Genomic DNA, 23,853 nt, shown 5'->3' with positions numbered 1-23,853 from the left:
ATATTTCCACAAAAAAAAATATTTATTGAAAGTAGACGGTTTAGATACGCTATCTACCATAAAACAAGAAGACTGTGAAACTTTGCCAGTCTTTTGGAATTATATATAAATAAATCGAGATAACCTGAAGAGCTAACTTTAAATTTAATAACTCCAAAATTAGTTTGAAATTCCAAATAAAAGGCAAAAATCTTTAGACATACTTATTTAAATACGTGGGCAGTAAACAATTATAATTTTGCTGCTATTAGTTTTTCCTAGAAACAAAATAAAACTGAAACGTAGTAAAAAAAAATACTGATTTTTCTCAAAACTCATTTAAAATTCAAAGAAAGTGAGATGCTCATTTTCATATTAAAAATTATACGGCTATAAAAAAAAGAATAATTCTTCTGCTAACAGTTCTCGATAAACTAAACTATTCAACTTTAAAAAAAGACAAAAAATGACATGCCCGCAATAATAACATTTTAATTAGAGAATATAATTATAGAAATCTTCCTTTTTCAATTAATTTAGAAACTTTTGAAATGCTAGACTTTAATTTCATTTCAATTGAATTCGATAGAAAATTGAATATATTATAGATAGACAGGTGACAGACATTCGTCAATTGAAGTATTAACGGTTAAGGAATAATGCACACAGCAAATACATCCCAGATAAGCTAATTTCTAATTCGTTTCCATAGCAACTGAGTGTTACGACGATTCGTAGTATGTTATTTAATCAACAGTTCGATGTAAGTTTCTTGTGAAATTTTCTCGCCTTTATGAGTAAATATGACACAACTATTCGGTAATTCTATAAATATCGAAAACGAGAATGGAGTTCCAAAATTTAGCAGGTACCTGAATAAATTGTAAATAAATAGATGAATACCATAGGATTCAATATACAATTTTACGTAAATTTATATTTTTATCTGAAATAAAAAAAAAGACAATACAATTTTATATCTTCAGATAATATCGTTTGCTTATTTTTACAGCTAGGATTAGTAAATTCGTTAATTTATCTAGCAGTAGAGAATAAATAGATGGTGAAAACTACTAGAATTAGTAAAGGAGAAGTGTTAAAATAAAAAGAAGAGAACAATTTGTTCTTAAGCATGCGCAAAACGTTTGCTCACTTTATAAGCTAAATATTGTTTACCAATTGTAACAAAAATGTTTTCTTGTCTAGTCTTTCATTTTTTGTTGATTCATGGATGAATTTCAGTATCTGAATTTTAGCTTAATAATGCCCACGCACATGATTTCAAGACTGTACAAACATTTTTTATTGCGCAAACTGGTTTCGCTTCTATCATGGCCAGATTATTCCTCATACATGTCGTTAGATATATCATTCCTCGAATATGCAGTCAATTGAGCTTTTGAATAATTCCATCGGTCAGGGACTCGCTCGTATAGCTCGTCGGGGCACACAATTAGACTGAACTTTGACGTCAAGTCGAAGCCATGTGGAAGTTACCATTCCCCAGAATTCCATCCAGAGAGTCGTGGTGGCTCAGGGGATAGAGCCTTCCAATGAGGTGAACCGGATTCGAATCCGAGCGAAGGTTGGTCGATATGAAATCCGCTCCCGTGGCGTACCGAACCACGATGATGACGTAAAATATCCTCAGTGGTCGACGAATCATAGTTTAGAATCTCATCGCCGTCGGGCTAACCGTGTTAGGGTTTCGTGATTTACCTCTCCCTGCAATGCAAATGCGGGTTAGTTCTCTCAAAAAGTCCGCCACAAAAACAAATGTCTCCTAATACTTGAGTTCCCTTGTCTTCTGGATTGGGTTCAAAATTACAATGTAATGGAATTGAACATGAATAGTCTTAAACCCAAAATTGGCCCGGTTGTTCAACGACGGTTATAAAATAAAATTACATTCAGAGCCTGTATGATTCAATCTCACGACGTGTACAGGATCTCATTGCTCCAGCGTGACGGACACACAAATTACTGATTTCGATGCTTTTTTTTTTTTCCTTTTTCGATCATTTATTATTTATTTGTACCCCTATACCCCAAAATTAACGAAATAAATTTCATTAATTTTGGACAATACCTTCATGGTGTTGCAATTTTCGCAAACATTAGTGTAATACCAGGGGTCTGTTTAGAAGAACGGACCCTTCACAAAATATCTTTTCATAAAAAAAATATTTTTATTTAAAAACGGACCCTTCACAAAATAATTTATCTTTTAATCAGACAATTCACAAATTTGTTTATCTTCATTGTCTTATTGTCTTGTTAATCGAATAAACCCTTCCCAGGAAGAGGGGGGGGGGCGAAGACAGATGTAAACAAACTAAGTTTAGTCTCCTGCAGACGCTTCTTCCTTTATTCGTCCGAAATGAATACTGCGTTCGACAGTATAGGCTAAATATCAAATAATTGTATGTTTTATCTCTAATTTAATAGCAGCAATTGCTGTTTATTTTTTAAAATTTAATTTTTTATTATTATAATTTTACAGTATTGGGTATAATCTTGTACGTCTTTCTCCAATTTAAAAACTCCTTTAAAAGGTTTTTTGCAATAACAAGACCCTATTTGCACAAATTCACAAAAGCATGACACCAGTTGAAAGAACGTGACTCATCGTTTATTTTATATTCACAAATTACGAGTCATTTTTTCACAATTTTACAAAAAACGGACCTTCCACAAAATGTCTGGACAGACCCCTGAATACTGATTTACATACTTAAAAGAAAAAGAACAAGAATGAATTCGAATGAATGACATAGGAAAAAAATTAGAAAAAAGAAAGAGATGCAAATAAAAGTAAATTAATGAATAAATAAAAATTATAAAATAGAAAATATGTGGAGAAAAAATATATATTTCCAGGTAACATAACTTTTAGGATAAATTAATCCATCGAAAGGTGCAGAACCAATTTAGAAGAATTCCTTTAAAGCACAAAATTGCTTTTACATTGGAATTTTATCATTTTTATTATACGATTTCATTAATTATTACTATTCATTATTATTCATTTATTATTTTAATGGTTAGCCAAAAAATATATCAAGAGTAAAACTAACATTTTACTGATATTCTGAAAATAATGTTCACACAAAATACACAAAATAATGCAAAATAAATGTTCTAATGACACAAAATAATGTTCTAATATTTTTAGTATCCATTTGACTTACCTCCATCGGAGTACTAGTTGCGGACATTGCAGTAAAACCTACAATATCACTAAAATATATCGTCACAGCATCGAACGATTCTGGTAATACAGCCTCTCCCCTCAATAGCTGAGTTGCAACAGATCTGCGAAGAAAGAAAAAAATCTTAAACATGCGGCTAGTTTAGTAAGTGGCTGATTAAATAACAAGGCTCTTGCAACGCGGAAGGATAACTGAAAAATTTGATATTTTTTCAGCTCATTTCAAAAAATCTCATCTCAATAAAAAAAAAACACCAATTGTTGCTTAATTAGCCTAATTTACTTCTAAAAGGTAAAAGAAATTAAGCCTAATTTATTTCACATTTTATTACCGAGGTTGAACAGCCGACACAATTCTGAATTTACGACTACCAATATTCAACATTTATGGAATTCAACAGAGAAGCTAGTTTGGCGTACTGTGCATAAAAATGTAATATTTGCAAGTCTGGATTACAAAACTATCATAGTATTTTTGATGCATTGCTTGACGAAACATCCTCAAGTTATTTTAGGACAGGATTAGACAAGTGTTCCCAAACTTTATACGACGTATTGTATTTCTCCTATCGAAGACGATCATTAAGAACCATCAAGATATATCAGGTCGTAATCAAACCAGTTTTCTTAAAACTTTTTTGACGAACTGTATTACTTCTAATGAAGCGGTTATTACGGAACAAATATCCTCAAGATATTTTAGGACAGGATTAGACTAGTGTTCCCAAACTTCATACGCCGTATTTTATTTCTCCTATCGAAGACGATCATTGTGGACCATCAAGATATTTTAGGTCGTAATCAAACTAGTTTTCTCAAAACTTTTTTGACGAGTTGTATTTCTTCTAATGAAGCGGTCATTACGGAACATCCTCAAGATATTTTAGGACAGGATTAGAGTAGTGTTCCCAAACTTTTGACGACGTATTGTATTTCTCCTACTGAAGACGATCATTGTGGACCATCAAGATATTTTAGGTCGAAATCAAACCAGTTTTCTCAAAACTTTTTTGACGAGCTGTATTTCTTCTAATGGAGAGTCCATTACGGAATATCCTCAGAAAATTTTAAATCATCATTAGATCGTGTATCCAAAGTTTAATTGACGTATTGTATTTCTTCTTTCGAAGATGGTAATTACGAAGATGTTAATTTATTACTTATGCGTAACTTAAGCAATGAAAATAATTTATATATTATTCACTGAACTTACAGCATTGAAAGGAAAAATTATTCAAGTAAAAGATTTACAAAATTAAAATTTAAGCATACAAGAATTTACTAATTTTACTGTTTATTGAGCAAAAAAGTTCAGTTTTTCAGTTTGTCGCGATCAAAAGTTCAGTCAAAAAAAGTAAAATAAAACATGTTTTAATTAAATCGAAATCAATACTACTTCATTTTATTATATGACAGAAACATAAGTAAAGTAATTATAAATTTTATTTTGAAAGTTAAAAGTAAAAAGGAGCAAAATATGAAAAACAATATAAATTGTAAGAAATGAAAATGTTTTTTGAATTGTTTTGTTTGTCTCTTTTAGTTCGATTACTTCTTGTAATTAATTTTGAAAGTTTTAAAAGGTAATAGGAAATGCAATTAGAGAATTAAAAGTAGCTTAAATTCTTCTGACAATAGATAAAAAAATTTTACTTAGTTTTCTTTTGTTTTATTTAAAGAATATTAAAAATAGATTCATCGAAGAAATAGTAATTGAAAAGTAATTAGATGTAAAATTAAAAAAATCCAATTCATATTTCTTAAACCGAAAAAAAAATTTAAATAAAAGAAATATAAAAGGCAGTAAGAAAAACATTATTTAAAGTTTTCTTTGAAACGTGCATAAAACTCATACTCACAAAATAAAAATACATGATTCTAATAAGAATAATAATTCATTAACTAATTTTGCCTTATTGATCTTAATTTAAGCAAGGAAGAGAAAATGTGGTTAATGCAAGAATGGAATTATTGCTTAAATTTCTCGAAAAATATTAGAAAAAAGTATTTTTCTGTTCTTGATATAGCATTGATTCTACAAACATAATTTTCTACTCATCACTATGTTTCTTTCTCGTTGATTAAGTTAGAACCTTTTAAATCCAATAAAAAATTGGTAATTATTAATATATAAAATGGCAATATTTTCTTTATTTCACATTATCATACAAACGTAATTTCAGTACAAAATCAATCAACTTTTAGTTACGTTAAGTTAACTTTTCAAGACTAGACTGATTGAACCATTAAAAATGGTGCGTTTTAAGCTGACATGCCCTTAACAAATCAAATGCGAGATAAAAAAAAACGTCTACTTTTGTTTTGCTATCGAAGAAAGTAGTCTGCAAGAAACAATATTTATTATTCTTTCATCAGTTTCTTTAAATGTGAACATAAAGGTGCATATTTGTTACGATTTTTAGATATCAAATTAAATAACTCTTATTACTTGTCAAATGATTATTGTTGTTAGTATTTGTTATTATTATTAATAAGAAAACGAGCAGAAAGTAGGCTATGCAGTGTCGTTTCAAGAGTTGGCGATGTTGATATACATTTGCGCTGGGAGATTGGCATCCATTTGGAGTACGCATAGATGTAAACAGGCTCTTTCCATGAGGATAATTGTTTTGTTTTTTTAACTCGTAACAGAGTATAAAATACTCTAGCTCAACTGCTTATTCAAGGCTTGAACCACTGGAATTTGACTAGGACACTCATCAAAAAACTATCAGTAGTCCCACGAAGCAGCAATAATTATGTTATGCTGTTTTTTACATGTTGGCAAAATAAGTCTTGGTTTGGATTTCAGGGAGTCCTCACTTTTCAACTACAATAATCAAGAGTTATAGTAAACAGAGTGCATGCGTTGCTTTGGCGACCGCTGCTGCTTGATAATTGTTTTAGAATTCTTTTTTTTTCACTTTTAATTTTGTTATGCATTAAGTTGGTGAGTTTATTTTTGAGATATGTGACCAAAGAGATCCCATAAACAAAGTTTTTGAGTAAAAGAGAATTTCATCATTTGAACTATATTTTTGTTTTTATTGTTTTAATTAAGAATCAGAAATTCTAACCTACAGTTCAAACTGGATCGTTTTCAACACTAATTCAGGTGAATATCACACATAAAGAGGGTCCCAAAACTGATTGAGACGGTCCCAAAAGTTAGAGTTGAAGCAAGAAAAAAACGATGATAAGGCCTAAACTTACCGAGGCTGAAAAAGCCAAAGCCAAAGAACGTACACGGGAATACCTTAAGCGTTACACAAAGACGGAAAAACGAAAGGATTCCGTTCGCAAACGCAAGCATGAAGCCCGTCCCTCACAAAAGTACCAAAGTAGTTGAGAGAATTGAACCCTACCGAAGAGTGAATGGTGACTCTCCGAACCCCTTTCATGCAAATACGAGAACTGGGTGCTGATCACCAGTCAGGGATAAAAGGATCCATTCTCAACGTACCCATTAACTTACACAAGAGCGTAGACAGTCTTCCACGCAATATAAATGATTCATTCACTATTCACGTATCTCGATTGGCTGTTCAATGTCTATTCAGTCATCAAAAGAATTTAAATAGAATGCGTCTGAGCTGCATTTAAATATGTCTGCGAAATTGTATACCGAGCAGTTCGGGATTAACAGTTAAAGATGTCCAGGCCGAAAACCCAAGTTTCTTTTCCAAAAAAAAATTTGGCAACAGCCATTTTGCCAATAGGTAACCTGTGATGGCCTTGCAGTGATCATAATTTTCTTCATTTTGTAGTGAATCGTATTTTAAATTTTTTAAATATTTAAATTATTTTTTTCTTTTTTGGTAATGTTTTTGTTACAAAATAGCATCATAATTATGAACATAACACATTTTCTACATTGTAATGTTCCATTTAAGTTCATTTTATAAGTTTTCGTTTAAAAAAAATTTTTGCAAAGGCAATTTGTAAACGGACCAATGTAAATGTGTAAGGTCTAGTAATATCTTTCAGTTACCTAGTCTTTTGGGATAGTGTTTTTTTTCCTCTAAAAAAATGTTTTTTTTTAAAGCAACCATTATCTCTCTTATTTTAGGTATGTGACTTATATTGTTTTAACTAAACATGAGAAAAATTATTCTTACTTTGGTAACATTCTATGCAAGAGAGCTTCTGTTTTCTTCTTCTCTTCCACCAGAGCTACGGTCCGTTCTTCAACCAACTCCTCTAAATTATAAGCATACTTTTCCATCATAGACATCATATTATCCATAATATTTGATTTCCTGTTTTAAAAAAAATTAAAATTATACCAACTATGCACGTATTTAAATTTTATCGATATTTAAAAAGTTAAATAAATTTAATGATTATAGAACTTGATAAAGCAGACAACTTTCACCGCAAAAGTATGAGGTTTAGAAAGCGAGTCGCCAGAAAGCTCCTGCTTGGTTAAAATTCGGAATAAATGAAATAAAAGAAAAAACAGTGTTCATTAATGGATGTTTTACAGAAAATACTGAAATATTCTGCCATAAAACTGAATTCAGGAATTTCATCTCACTGACGTTAGCAGCTGCGACGTAATTCGTGTGACAAGTCCTCGGTTGATTCGATGAGCGCCTCGTAAATTTCGCTTTTTCACGATCTCAGTGAAAGAAAAAAAAGATTCGACAGAACAGATCGTGGGAGGTCATGAGACAGTCGCCACCACAAGAAAACTAGCAACACTTTTACCTTGGACCCAGTTGGGAGCTAAATTGGATGGGTCCTTTATAAATATGCACTGAGGGACCAACATTGGGATAGACAGATTTTTAATATTGATTCTATATAGGGCCAATATCGGTCTTTATGGAACCAGTATAGGTCCCACGTGGCTGAATAATGAATGAAAAATATCGGGTGAATCTGAGAATTCTATATAGGGCCGATATGGGTTGTAAAGTGGCTGTGAAATATCGGGTGAATTGGACAAATCTATATAGGGGCAATATCGGTCTTCATGGGGTGAATATAGGTTCTGTGTGGCTGGATAATGAATAAAAAATATCGGGTGAATCTGAGAATTCTATATAGGGCCGATATTGGTTGTAAAGGGGATGTGAAATGTCAGGTGAATCGTACAATTTTATGGAGGTCCAATATCGGAAAATAACGGCCCTTTAAATATTTATTGAGCAAAGATTCGTGAATATTAGTCCAATGAGGGCTGGAGTTATTTTGCTTCTAGAATAGTTTCACCAAGTAAGAGTGAAAGCTCGAAAACGATACACAATTCAAAAAGAAGTTATATGAGTCCAAACGTTGTTAATACTCTCAAATGAGAATGAAAATTCGGTTAAGATAAATAATATAATTTTTTTTTTAGCTTACATGCCCTCTCTCATTTTTCTGAGCCTCTCCTTTAGATGATGAAAGTCGGGTCTATTTTCAGGCCTCTCGTCCCATGCGTCTTTCATGGCATTCACTACATAGTCCTGACACTGCACATCTTGGAGGGGTGGTCTGAAGGGTTCTTCATCACCTTTAGGTTCACGTTTTACTTTCGAGATGATCTCTGCAATAGAGATATCATAACTTATTTAAGATGAAACAAAACGGAGACATTTCAAAATAAAGGGTATATTTTTTTTATTATTATTTTATAATTATTAAACAGTATTCCACACTTTTACACAACTCCCTGCTCAACAGTCCCTGCTCAAATTATTAGACGCACTATAAAAGTCTATGAAATATCTTAATTATCAGGTGATTCCATACAGCTCTACTTCTTTGTACTTGTTTACAATCGTGTATCAATTGGTTAACATTGTAATGCAATACATTAAAAATAAATACAAATAGGAAGTATATAAAAAATCTCCACCATAAAAACCCATTATATGTATGCTTAAATATAAAAGTATTGCCTATAAGCTTGTGCAAAACATGTAATTATTAAAAAAAAGCTGCAGTGCGTCTAATTAATTTGGTCTAATTGGGTATAATATAAAAAAACACAACTACTTCCACTTAGTAGGAATAACATTTACCATGACGCAATGCTAAAGTCTGTGCCACTATCCACATAAATCAATTATTAATCAAAAATCGAATATCAATTACTTTTCTTTATAATGCAATAAAATCTGGTGAGCAGCTATTTAAACGATCAAACACTTCGTTTGTTTATTTGTGGCTTGAAATGTTGGCTTGTGAAACGTTGTTTCACACGATTCGGCAATGTAACCACTATTTTTTTTATATTTCAGCAGTACACTTATTTACATTATCATACACGTTTAAAAATTTGACCATCTAAACATGCTTTTTACTAATTCAACATTGTTTTCCACCTTTCTACATAATCTAAAATTACGCTCATGTTTTTGTTTAATTTGGCTGCATACTGCCTCGCAATAAAAAAATTAATGTAAGCAACAAAAATTTCAAAATTGAGATATTTATGCCTTGCAATTGAAAAAAATAACGTAAGTGCTTCACGACTGATTCTGAGAAAAGTGGTTTTATAACTAATTTTTTTTCTATTACTAATGTTACGAACACTAAAATAGAATGCCAAAAACTTATAAAAAAATTTCTTTTTTTAATTACTTTTTTGCAATACGTAGTTTGCCATACAAAAGATGCCAAATATATAAAAATCTCAAATTGGAATTTTTTGTCGGTTATGTTGATTTTTCAATTGTACGGGAAGTATATATTTGGTATTTTTGTATAATAAGCAATCTATTGCACGACAAAATAAACGTCACTGCGAGCAATTGTATTCTTTTTCTTCTTTCTTTTCCTTTTTTACATAATTCGAAGTATTATTAAGTTGGAATGAATTTAACTGAAAAAAGATGAAAGGTTTTTACATTCACTCAAACAAACATAAAATAAATCACTAACCTTAATGTTTCGAAATATAGAAGAGAAAAAAACACTGTTTCGAAAAACAGGTGATAGCCACATTCGCAGAAATAATTACTCCTCTAATTTTAAATTTATTTGTTTTCAAAATTAGAAACAAGATGACATAGTTTTCTATTCACGTAGTATTTTTATTGCGTTTAAAACTTTTGATTACCCAATTTTAAAAATATATATATTTTCAAAAAAGCATGAGCTATTATACTAAACTATCGGGATCCCTATTTCCCAGACTGCGGCTATCGAATCAGAAACCCGAACCTGTCGGGAAAAAATAAATGCTTATTCCGATAAAAGTTTGTTTTTGTGCCTGATTTCGTATCATTCGTCCTGATTCGTCCGCATTTATTAATTAGCATATTGGAAGTCAATCCCACGAGCCATTAAGGTCAAGTATTAGAAAGTGAAAATCCGATCATTAGCTCGAAAGTTATTCCATTTTGTTTCGGACGCACTGTACATCCAAAATTTGTAATACTTTTACATTTCTTTTACAGTTTTAAGTAACTAAAACTATTGAGCAGTAAAATATATTTCTTTATTTTGAATTCTAAATTCATCTATATACTTTAAATAGGATATTCATTACCCCCAGGTGAAATAGAAAAGCGATTTTCGAATTTTCCAACACGCCTATCCAAAGAAAAAGTTCATTTTTGAGCTTTAAGTGCCAAAACGTGCAGAAAAGTTTGATTTAAAGCGGATTTAAATAAAAAGATATGTTTTATTTGCTATGTAATTTAGTAAACCTTAACAAAGTTTGAAAACCTATACTCAAAGGAAAAGATAAATTTCAAATAAGATTTGAAAGAATTTTTTTAAACTAACTATGCCCATGAAATATCTTCAAAGTACACAAAAGCTTCCATTCGAAACTTACCGATCGATCCGCACTCCATTACTGACCCTCAAATATATTTGAACAGAAGTGCTTTTCGTAGCTTTCTCACAACTTTTTCAAAAGTAATAAAAAAAAAAAATTATATTTTCCCCTTCCTTTAAGAGGTTTTTATTTAATAAGAAAGTTTACTTAAATGTAAAGGAAATTTAAACCTATCGGTTAGAACCTATTCAAGCAAAAAAAGTTGCATCCTAAAAATGAATGATGTTTTCAGAAACAATTAAAATAATTAACAGAAGATAATAAAAAAAATACAGTTAGCTGCGATTTACTTACGAAGCAACTTTCAGAATTAGTTAGAAACTATGTCAACAGAGGGCACTTCTTAATAAACTTAATTTCATACAGCTTTGTTATACCATTTTGATTAGTTTGGAATGTTAACAGAAATCAACAAAAATCGATAGGTTTGCTGTTATCTTTCTACCTTTTTAAGCAAAGTTCTCTGTCTACGTAGAAACATAAATATCAATTCACTCAAGGTTACGTGGTCTCTTAATTACGTGGAATGGCTCAAACTCACTGTGGTCGAGGGAATTCCATAGTGGCAAGAGAGTCAACGGAATCAAAAGTTTCTGTTTTGATTCGAACCTTAATCTTAAGAACAGAGAATTACTAGACTTTTTCCTCTATGTATATTCCTCGTCTATACTTCTTCGGTAAGTACCAACTTCTACTCGGTAAACAAATTGTCTAGTAAACAAATCTAGCCTTTTGTCTAGTAATTGTCTAGTAAACAAATTGTCAACCTACATCAAAGCTCAAAGTGCAATGGAATTGTAACTTCACTCAAGGTTACGTTGTCTCTTAATTACGTGGAATGGCTCTAACTCACTGTGGTCGAGGGAATTCCATAGTGGCAAGAGAGTCAACGGAATCAAAAGTTTCTGTTTTGATTCGAACCTTAATCTTTAAAACAGAGAATTACTAGACTTTTTCCTCTATGTATATTCCTTGACTATACTTCTTCGGTAAGTACCAACTTCTACTCGGTAAACAAATTGTCTAGTAAACAAATCTAGCCTTTTGTCTAGTAATTGTCAAGTAAACAAATTGTCAACCTACATCAAAGCTCAAAGTGCAATGGAATTGTAACTTCACTCAAGGCTACGTGGTCTCTTAATTACGTGGAATGGCTCTAACTCGCCCTGGTCGAGGGAATTCCATAGTGGCTAGAGAGTTAAGCAGCGGAATCAAAAGTCCCTAGTTCCATCCGAGCCGGAATCAACCACATATTCTTTCAGTAAAAGCAAATTGTTAAATAAAGGAAAAAGATGCTAAAATCGCATTTCAAATAGATTTTTTTTTTCATCTGTAAATAATTTATGACTATTACAAATTAATTTCAAACTAAGACTATATTCAAACTCATTTCTGATTAAATTAATTCTGATCAAGCCATAAACAATTTATAATAAGTGAAACAATTTCGTAACTTTCATATCCTATTCCTTCTAGAAAACTTAAACATTATTCTTCTATTTCATATTGAAACTTTAAATGTTAAAACACTTTAAAAAAAATATTGACATGAAAGATAAAAATATTAAAATAAATTAATATAACACTTTATACAAATAAAGCACATCTCATGCAGTATTTATTCTAAATATATTCAATGAAATTTTCAAATACATAAATAATGCTAAAAAATACAAAAATTTAAAAAAAAATCAACCCATACAATAGAATCTAATTTGCATACAGACGAGTTTCATCTTCATTCTATTCCATTTCAAAAATATTCCTTAAAAAAAACTCCTTTCAAAGAAAAATCTATTTTTGTCATCTTGAAATATTATTTTTTTATTCAATGGATGATAGCTTTTCAAATTTACGTTCGTATAAACCATAGTAAATATTAAATTAATTTCAGTTCTGTTTAATAATTAATCGTCCATATTTTTTTTCAAATGTTATAAAAATATTAATATTAAAAATATCTAAGATATTAGCATTTTAAATATATTTAGCTTCGATGTATTAAATTTTTTTTTAAATAATTTCTTTTCCTATTTTTTAACGCTTTAGATTTGGCAAAGAGAACTGTTTGTAGTTCTTTAAATGTCGACGGCTTATCTTTACTCGATCTCAGGTATGGATTAGTCTCGAACTGTTCGAAGCGAAGACCATACAAGATTTTCAAAAGCAGTCGATCTGTATTTGAAAACCACAAGGAAAATATATATGAAGTGAAACTATTTTCTGTTTATAATCATCAACTAAGATTAATAATAATAACAACTGTACATGTTTAGAAACATATTAAGATGGTAAAGTGCCTGCGATCTACTTCATAAAATTATGGACTGTGCCTAGCGTGCTAAACTTAGAATTACAGCTTCTTCCTTGCGACTTGTTCTGCTTTAGATTTTGATTGGCTGTCGTCGATCACATGAGTAAAATGCCGCCATTTTGTTGACTAGTTTAAACGGCAAAGTATCATTGCACCCGATCTGTTATTTTTTTCGTCTTTACTTTCACTTTTTTTTGTTTTATACTTTTAAACTTATAATAACTGGTTGTTGCGCATTTAGGTGTTCAAATAAGTTAAATTTTGGATAAATTAATTTTTATCTTTCATGTCGGAGATCGGAATGAAAAACGACGGAAAATTTGGCTGCATGGCATTCGCAGAGATAAATGGAACCAAAACGAAAACAGCAGATTGTTTTAGGTAAGTTTGAAATTCATTTATTTATTTGTTACTACTTTTACATGATACTATTTTATTAACTTTGTAGAGTAAATATGTTTCGCTTCCTTTTCAATTAGAGGTTTAAAAAATTCGATTGCATTAAATATATTCACCTGAAAGAAATTAAAATAGATTGCAAACGTCGTTTTTAACTTAAATATTTTTTTCGTCAGAAAGCTTCAAAAATAGAATTTTAATAGCATTTAAAAAATTGAGTGTTTTTTACCAGGATTAAGAATAAATTAGCGTATTATATTAAATATTTTTCAAACGAACAAATTTAAAATTTCTACATTTTAATAAGATAATCTAATTCCAATTCGCTATTCCAATTCGCTAATTCCAACTCGCTCTTAAATTCGCTATTTTTTACTAATTTAAATATTGCATACAATAGAGTAAAATTTTGTAACTGTAAAATTTTGTAATAAATTTGTTATATTTATAATATATTCAGAATTTAAATAAGGATTCTCAAAGGAATATTTATTAATTTTTGAACAAAGCAGAACTCATATATTTTGTTATTAAATGTGACAAAGTTCCCATTTACTAATTATTGGCTGTTTCATCACATGCCTTAATTTAAAAGTATCTAAAAAAACTGATATCATTTTAATTATATATAACTATATTTAATCCTTTGAACCTCATAAAAAACTGACAGCAAAATATTTCGAAGAGTTTAGTCGAGAAGTTAATCATAAAAAAAAATTTATAGCATATTATGAAAGACGAAATGAGAAAGTTTTAACTTATAGATAAAGTATTATTTTGCCTGGATGGCATAAAAAGAAAATATGTAATTTCAGAAAGAAAAAAAAATAGTTAAAAGAAGAAAATATTTCAGTTATCTCTAAGAATATGAAAATATTAATCAATAAAACGTCGTGTTTAAGAATAGAAACTCAGTATTTCATCATTGAAAGTTGCAGTCACAAGAGAGTTGCAGTCACCAAGATGGCGGTTTGTCGCTACTTTATCTTAAGTATCCAGGGCTTTAGACTAGCCCCTTTATTTTCCATTTTCTAAACTGATCACAGAGTGTCTTTATAAAGTACGCGAGATTTTTTTTTTTAAAAAACAGTAATTACATTTTAAAAAGACAAATCTGCAATGCGTATCTTAACATAACGTCATTTATACAGGTTTATTTAGTTAATTTTGTGCTATTTTCAAAGTCAACTGTAAGATAGTGCTTTGTATAATGGTATGGAATAGCTAAATTCACGACAGTATAGCAATAGACTTAAGTTAATTGCTGTCGTTTCTAGAAATTTAAAGGCTTCCTGATCACTTATTGTTTATATTGTTAACCAACGTAAAGCTAAATTCATACATGAAAGAGGTACTTTACCTCGAGGAGTTAAATCGGTGCTTCCAAATGGACTTTGCCTCGCTATTACTCCAAATTACTTATTGTTGTTAAAAAACTTAAAGCTAAATTATTTATACACAAAAGTAGTACTTTACCTCTAGGAGTTAAATCGGTGCTTCCAAATGTACCCTGCCTCGCTATTACTCCAAATTACTTATTGTTTTTTAAAAACGTAAAGCTAAATTATTTATACACAAAAGAAGTACTTTACCTCTAGGAGTTAAATCGGTGCTTCCAAATGGACCTTGCCTCGCTATTATTTCATGCAGAATGATGCCAAAAGCATAAACGTCTGATTTAGGACTGCCATAACGGTTCTCCGTGGGAAATCGCAAAAGTTCTGGTGCTTTCCATAAAAGATCTATGGGCAAAATAAATATATAATAAGCATTTAGATTGGAAGGGATTGGAACAATAATAAGACTCATTATTTCCAAAATTGATATTTTTACATGAAAATAGTCCTTACTGTTGTTTCAACATCAGTATTTCACAATATAGGAAAATATTTATTAGACAACAATGTAATACACAAAATCGTAGTGTTCTTCAAAGAAGAAAAAAAAAGACATGCTATAGATCATAAATTGTAGCTTTTACGAATTACATTGAACACAAGTCAGTCATGCTACAAGGATATTGGATAAAATAATGGAAACACTTCTACTAATTTTTTCAAATTTCTCAAGAAAGACTTAGAAAATTATAAGACTTCAGAAGTGTTTAGAGGATGCGATTTCTCATACATATCCATAAAGTGTAAACTTGCATTATCTTAGTATAACTGCTAAAATGTTCAATAAAGCTAAACAAAACTTTCAGAGTAATTTTAATTTAATAATAAAAATATATCCTTTTGAAATTACGTTAAAAATTACTCAAGATATGAGTATATAAAATAATTTTTTTATACTATTGCGCCTACCCGAAAAAAAAATTTTTTCTTCTTAAATTTGTTTTTAATCGTATTTGGTAACTTCTAAAAAAAGTCCGATTTGAATATCTTGAAAATTCAAAAAGTTACCAACAATTTTTTAAATAGTTTTTGTTGATTTGGAAAGAAAACTCAGAAAGGTAAGGGGTTTTCTGCAAATTTAATTTTGTATTATTAAACGAGAATTATTAAAAATTACATGAGTATTATATAGAACCACATCTATTACCATACCGTCACATTTGACTGTGCAGACCATGATTTTAAATTATTATCATCCGTTATTAAATTTCGTTTTATATTGCAAAATGATATTTCTGGAAAACCCCTTATCATTTAGACCTTTTAATGAAACGGTACAAAAGCCACTTTGAAATTTGCTAGAAATATTTAGACTCTTTTCATAAGTTATCAAATACGATTCTAAACAAACTTTTGAAATCATATGTAGCGCAATTTTTAACGATTTTTTTTTCTTAAATTTTAAGATGATATTTTTATTGTTAATTACAGTAACTCCAAAAATTTCGTTTAAATTTAATTGAATATTTGAGTAGTTATAGTAAGTCAATGAAATTGGTTTCACAGTTTGTTATATTAGTTTGTGCAGTACATTTGCATATAATAACTTACGTAATTGACATAAGCTACAAGCTTATATTATTTGGTATAAGATGTTCAAAAACATTACTTTTCGTTCGTAATTTATTGCCTGTCCCACAAAGCTCTAAGAACTTTGAACTTTATTGATATGTATGACAAATCGCATAATTTAAACATTTCTTAAGTTTTAAATTAATTCTCTAATTATTTCTTGAGAATTGGGAAAAAATGAGTTAGTATAGAAGTGTTTAGATTATTTTGTCCAACCCCTGTATTTGAGAATATAATTATTTTGCGTGTAGCGTTTGTAGCGTAACGTATATTAAAACTGTAGAGTAGTTATAAGGGGGAAAATATAAAAAGCAATCTAAGTACATATGAAGAGCAACTAACTTTTGTAAAAAAAATTTTAACTATATAAAAAGGAATAATAAACCTATAGTAACAGGGCTTTTAAAGAGCAAAACATTCAAACACTTTTTAAAGTAAATGTAGTCTGGGATGAAGTTTATAAAAGGAAATTGTGAATTTCGTATCATCTGATGTGGCCCCAAGAATGGTTTATACAAAGCTTATATATATATATATATNTTTACTAAAGCAAACTTAGGGAAGTTTTTATTCTTTTGAAAGTAATTATTCATTTGCTTATTAATTTGATACATATGCTTTCAAAAAGCTTATAAAATTAATTAATTTATACTGAATTTTAGGCAAAACTATTCTATTCTAATAATTAGAGTGCAGCTAAAAATACGAATATATATATATATATATATTTCTTATTTTAGCGTGGCGACCGAAAATGCCTCGATGGCATATCTCAATGCCTCATTTGGCGTCAGCTAACTTGTTCGAATCTGACCAATGGTAGAGCGCACATTTCTTTTTCTAATATAAGCTTTCGGCGGATGCACAGCCTTCACACATTCTGAACTTGTCGATGATAGATCATCAATTTAATTCCAATATATGAGGTTCATTATAAGAGATAGAGCAGACGTCCCCCAAGCAGCTGTGTTTTTCAGGAACCAATCGTTTTAATGGACGTGGCAAAAACGCTAGATAATTATAGTTTGTCTATAGATAGAACTCTCCTTGCCACGAAGTCTGAGGCCGTCTGCTGCTATGGAAACAAGAAAAAGCCCATTTCAAAGAGGGGAGTCTCGTTCTCCCCTGATTCCCTTTAGCGCCAGCCCAAGTCAAATCCTGCCTTAAATGATGACCGAATACCCCTAATCGAAATAGTTGAACCTCGTAATCATAGTCACCGCCACCACTCCAGACGATTGGCTAGGGGAGTTCTTTACAGAGGCAAACTATATGTCCCTAGTCAGCTCCCTACAAACTCTCTCCCCACCCAACAATAGGACAGATTGAACGAGCATCTTTCTGGTGCCACTGTCTTTTTATTCTATTTCATAACCGTCGTTGAACAGTCGACTCAATTTTTTGGATATACGACTACTAATGTTCAACTCCGTAGCCTTGCAATTTTGAACCCAATCCGGAAGACGAGGGAGTTCCTAGATCCCTGGAAATTTGCCTTCGTGGGGGACTTTTTTGATGAAACTAACCCGCATTTGCGTTACATGGAGAGGAAAACCACAAAAAACCTCCCACATTTAGTCTCACGGCAAGAGGAATCTAACCCATGATCCGTTTACCACTGCGGATATTTCACGTCAAATCTGTGGTGGGTGCAAGCCGGATCTGAAATTCGATTCGACCAACCATCACTGAGTTTTCAAACCTAGTTCACCTTATTGGAAGGCGAACGCTCTATCTTCTGAGCTATCGCAGCTCTGATGCCGCTGTTAAGTCGGTCGGTAATTGATAGCACCAATTCCAACAGTATTGCGAAAGAATTCATGACAGGCTGGAGCGTTCTGTTTTTAGTATATTAAAAACTTACTTCTATAATATTGGTGTTCAGCAACAGACCCTGTCGTTTCAGCCGTACTCCTTAGTTCATGTAGACCAAAATCAGTTACTTGCAAAACCCATCGACTCGTGACAACGCAGTTGGAAGACTTCAAATTGCCGTGAAATTTAATGTCACTTTCGCACAAGAAAGTCATGCCCTGAAATAAAAGCAATACAGTGTATTGTTCGGAATATCTAAGAAGAATGTCAATATTAGAAAAAAAGGAACATATTATTTTGAAAAAAGAGAAAATTAATATCTTACGTACTTTTAATAAATCAAAAACTAAAGATGCAATAAACATGTTATCTAGTTTCATGTCATCATTTTCCAAGATATCCTAAAATAAATATAAAAGCATGTTTACTATGAAGTAGAGTATTGTAAATTGAAAACACAATTAAATATTATTTCTTTTTCTTAATGATATGCTGTCTTTGCATCTCTAGTAAATCCCAGATCTCTTTTAGAGTCAAAGCGTGATTATCTAAGGGTCACTTAATGACAATTAGTGATCTTGACTTTTTTGGTTCTATTGTGATTAGGAGATTGCTATTTAGGGGCCTTCCATAAATGATGTCAAACTTTTCTTTTACTATTTTTGAACCCTCCCTTCTCTAATGCGTCACAAAGTGTCACACTACCTCCTACATCCCTGACACGTGTCGCGTTAAATAATCTAAACATATGACAGCAGTTGTGAAAACATAGCACGTGTTATGGATCACTTTATAAATTACACTTTTTCACGTTAACTGAGTTTTTATATGTTAATAATAATGATTGGATATGCATTTACTTGGATTAAAAAGATTTTTAAAAAAATAAACAAACGATACAAAAATATTTATTTTAATGATTTTAAATATTTATTTCTTCAAAATGCGGTTTATCGAACAATTTTGCACTCTATTCCTAGTCAAAAATTGTGACAATTTAATGAATCCTTACATTTATGAAATAACAAATTTTAAAATGAATTAACTTGTTTTTATCATCATCAATCTCTTGAAGGCCCTGAAAGCACAAATCATTTAGAATTGCTATAATTTCTGGTCTGTCACTAGAATAATATTTTTTTGAAACTAAAAGTTCGAATTGTATTATAATAAAGGACTTAATAATAAATTAATTTTTAAAGATAAATGTTAAATGATCTACTTTTTTCGACGCTCTTTTTCAGATTAATATGATGTGAGTAAAGTTAATTTTTTTTCGAAACTATTAAATTCATATAATCTTCTTTTTAAACAACAAAACTATTCACTTAACGTTTTGCTTACGGCTGGTACAACATGTGATGGAACAACATGGAACACCGTAAGCAAGGGTTAATTTAACTTTTTGCTTACGGTGCTTTGTATAATAAAGCCATTCTGCTAAACTTATTGTACCAGCCGTAAGCAAAAGTTTAATAACTTCCTAAAATTAACTCAAGTTTTATCTTAAATTAATTTAACTTTTTGCTTACGGTATTTAGTATAATGGAGCCATTCTGGTAAACTTATGGTACCAGCTGTAAGCAAAAGGTTAATAACTTACTAAAATTAACTTGATAACTCAGTGACTTACTTGCAAACTTCCTTTGGAACAATATTCTGTAATTATTTCAATACAGTTTTCTTCTACGCAAGCACCAATGAATTGATTGATGTTATCGTGGTGCATTTCTCTCATCTAAAAATAAACTTTAAACTTTAAACGAGATTCGCATAAATAAACAATAAAATACTGAATGTGAATAAATTAACAAACGAGAAGCCTGGTACTAACGAACTGAAAATAAACGAAGCATTTAATTCCGAAACCGATGAACTGCATAAACGAAGTGTTTGGATATAAAACTAATAAATTGAATAAAATAATTAATCAAGGAGTTTAGTTTCGAAAACCATTGAATTGAATAAATGAAGTTTTTGATCTCAAGACCAATTAAGTCAATAAACGAAGAACAATACTTGGCCAAATTATTAGACGCACTGTAAGATTCAAGGTAAAATCTTAATTATCAGGTGGTACACTACATACAGCTTTATTGATTTCGCGTAGCTGAAACCGGTTTGCACTTACTTACGTTCGTGTATCAATTGGTTAACATTGTAATGAAATATGTTAAAAACAAATACAAATAGGAGGTATATGAAAAATCTCCTTAACAAATACCCATTACATGTATATTTAAATATAAAAGTATTGCCTATAAACTCGTGCAAAACATGTCATTATTAAAACACTACAGTGCGTCTAGTAATTTGGTCTGATTATTATAATATACTAATATAATACCTGATACAATAAATATTCTATTTTTATATATTATATATCATCTAATTTATCCTATCGTCAATTTTATATTAATCGTCTAATTTAATCAATTGACGCACGAACGTAAACAAGTGCAAACCGCGATCAAAAGATTTTTCGGTTCGATTTCAGAGGGTAGAAAATGAAACTTGAAACTGAGAATATCTTGCAAAATGCAGCAGAGCTATACATGAGAGTGCAATAATTTCACCGAACCCAGATCACTATCCGCACATATGGACTCGCAAGTATTTCATTAAACATATAAAATGATTGGCGTTTTCACACGCTGTGAAGCAACGGTACGCCGAAATGAATTGTGGTTGAATGAATTGTGAAAACGTTGAATAGAACAATGTGAAAAGCACACTTTTGTATAATACGAGGCGAAAATTGACATGGTAAAAAAAATCTCATTTTCGAGAAGGGAAAATTAAGCATTTTTTAAAAACACCCAATGGAAAAAGCACCTCTAAGGGCTTTTAAAAAACGAAAATCAAAAATAAGCAACCTTTAAGCAATTTTTAAAAAGGCTACGCCCATGTAATAGTGGAGAATTGTTTCACCATTTTTATCAATTATAATTATCATTAGCCAATAGTAATGGTTAGCAAAATAAAAAATAAACCACCATGACTAACTTTTGATCTTATGATCGGATCTTCACGTTCTAGGACTCCATCTTAAGGATTCAGGGGGTGACCTCAAATGTGACAATTTATTAGTACAGACGATATCTTAAGTTACAAAATCAGACACAAAAACGTACTTTCCATGAATAATTATACCTTTGTATCGACGAATTACAGATTTTTGACCCCCAAAATATAAGGGTTGCCGTAATCTGTGAAATAGGGTTCCCATGGTTTGGTCAGAGGAGCGATTCACAATTTGGATCCCTTAATAATAATGTTATTTTTTGCGTATTTTTTCATATCTCGAGAACTTTTTATGCGAATCGAAAAATTTTTGCACACAATTATAATTCGTTTACCCAAAGATAATGTCATGAAAAATATAACTTCCAGGAAATATTTATTATTTTTTTGTTATTTTATTAAATAATGGTAACAAAAATTGAAATGTAAATTATTTAATTTTTACATAATTTTAAAGTATGTAATTTTGCATGGCAAAATACAAAATTTGAGCGAAATCGATCGAATAGTTTTTGAGAAATCGAATTTTAAAGAAGACGTATTTTTAAAATTCGATTTTGCAGGAACTATTCGATCGATTTCGCTCAAATTTTGTATTTTGCAATGCAGAATTACATACTTTAAAATAACATAAAAAGTTTAGTAAGTTGTGATCTAAAATTTTTTCGACTCTTATTAAAAAAATAATGAATATTTATTAAAACTTATATTTCACGTAGAATTTTCTTTAGATAACAGATGTTATAATTGTAAAATTTGCGCAAAATAATACCAAATAGTAAAATTGACATGAAAGGGGCAAAACGTTGGACCACTCTCCTTATAAAACTATGGGGACCCTATTTTCCAGTTTCCCCAATTGCGACTACCCGCTATATTTTGGGAGTCAGGAAACCGAATCCTGTCGAAAAAAAGGTATGTATATTCAGAAAATGTACGTTTTTATATCTGACTTCGTAACTTCATATTTCAACTTCCGTCATCACTAATTAATTATTTAAATTGAGTCCCAAAACGTGAAGATCCGATTATTAAATCAAAAGTTATTCGGGGTTCTCAGTTATTTTTTTTGCGCACAGTACTTCTTTAAATCCATTAAAGAACTTTTTAAATCCATTAAAGAAGTAGTCTAATTAAAAAATTATTTTTAATTGGAACCTAACTGAAAAATTAAATGCTGATCATAGATTTTATAGAAATAAATTAGAAAAAGTTCAAAACCACTTAATCAAAAAGACAATACACGTGTACATAGCATATCATTTTAGAAAGACGAACTTTTCATTTATTTCAACAACATAACATATTTTTATGGAAAAAATTTAATTTTTTGATTTATGAACAATGTAACGCCATTTCAAAACAGAGTTATAAAAATAAAAAAAATTTTTAACTCTAATTCTTAAATAAAATAATAATAAACCAAGCATTAAATTTGATATTTAATCTCAGTTCATAAAAAATAATCCATTACATTATAAAAATATGAGAAAAACTTTCAAAATTATTATCTCCGTTAAAATTAAATAACCTATCTTTTTGGAAAGAAATCATAATTCTTCTTCTTAAAAAAATCAAGAAAAGCTTAAAATGTATTTCAGAATTTAAAAAAGATAAGCATTCACTTTTTCAACTTATGCATTTGCTCAGTCTTGTTTAGAAAATAAAAGTCATAAATTTTTCGAAAATTTTTTAATTTAGAAAATTGAATATAATCCAAAAAAAGGAGAAAAGGTTTTTTCCTCGAAGTTCGCAAACGTTTTGTTTCTTAAATATTTACAATGAAAATTCTGAATTCAATTAATTAAGTTATTTTGAAAATAGATATAAATTTATCTCTGGTGAAAAGTTTGTTGTTGACAAAGGATTTAGTTTAATAATAAACAAAAAATTAATTTTTTTGAGGTTATGAACTCAGTTAATAAATAGACATATTTTTTTAGTGTTTTAATTTATTCGTTTGGGAAATGCTTTTACGAACATAAAAACAATTTTTTTTATTTAGAAAGACCATAACAATATTAGTTTATAACTAATATTAACTCCCTAGTGGTAAAAAAATTATTTTTTATAATATATATATATATATATATAAATTCAAAATGAAGAATAAAACAAAGAAAAATTATAGACATATGAAAAAAAGGGGGGTGGGAAATAATAAGTAAAAAAAATAACAAACAACATATTATTTAAAATAAAAAATAAAAAATGTGAAATTTTAATTAAAAAACCGGAAAAAAAGATATAATCTTTTCTTCAGCCCACACGATTATATCCGCAAAACAGAGTGCTTTCTGATATTGTATCAATAAAGCCAAAGCAAAATATATTAATACAATAGTGTGAGGAGCACTCAAAAAAA

The 23,853-nt window shown here is 30.0% G+C and overlaps 1 protein-coding gene across 1 annotated transcript in view; it reads right to left on the bottom strand.

Annotated features, from left to right (window-relative positions):
* Positions 1-23,853, bottom strand: part of LOC107454842 (receptor-type guanylate cyclase Gyc76C) — a 216,790-nt gene that overhangs the window by 20,202 nt on the left and 172,735 nt on the right. Inside the window, exons 12-18 of the mRNA XM_043048989.2 lie at positions 20,098-20,202; positions 18,794-18,865; positions 18,514-18,682; positions 15,273-15,422; positions 8,540-8,723; positions 7,309-7,449; positions 3,099-3,294 (exon numbers count right to left, since the gene is read on the bottom strand). Coding sequence (XP_042904923.1) covers positions 3,099-3,294; positions 7,309-7,449; positions 8,540-8,723; positions 15,273-15,422; positions 18,514-18,682; positions 18,794-18,865; positions 20,098-20,202 — 1,017 coding nt within the window. The remainder of the gene's footprint in view (positions 1-3,098; positions 3,295-7,308; positions 7,450-8,539; positions 8,724-15,272; positions 15,423-18,513; positions 18,683-18,793; positions 18,866-20,097; positions 20,203-23,853) is intronic.

The sequence above is a fragment of the Parasteatoda tepidariorum genome, chromosome 3 (genome assembly GCF_043381705.1).
Source record: "Parasteatoda tepidariorum isolate YZ-2023 chromosome 3, CAS_Ptep_4.0, whole genome shotgun sequence".
NCBI lineage: Eukaryota > Metazoa > Arthropoda > Arachnida > Araneae > Theridiidae > Parasteatoda > Parasteatoda tepidariorum.
The sequence above is the reverse complement of the archived record's forward strand: the minus strand, read 5'-3'. Positions and strand labels throughout refer to the sequence as shown.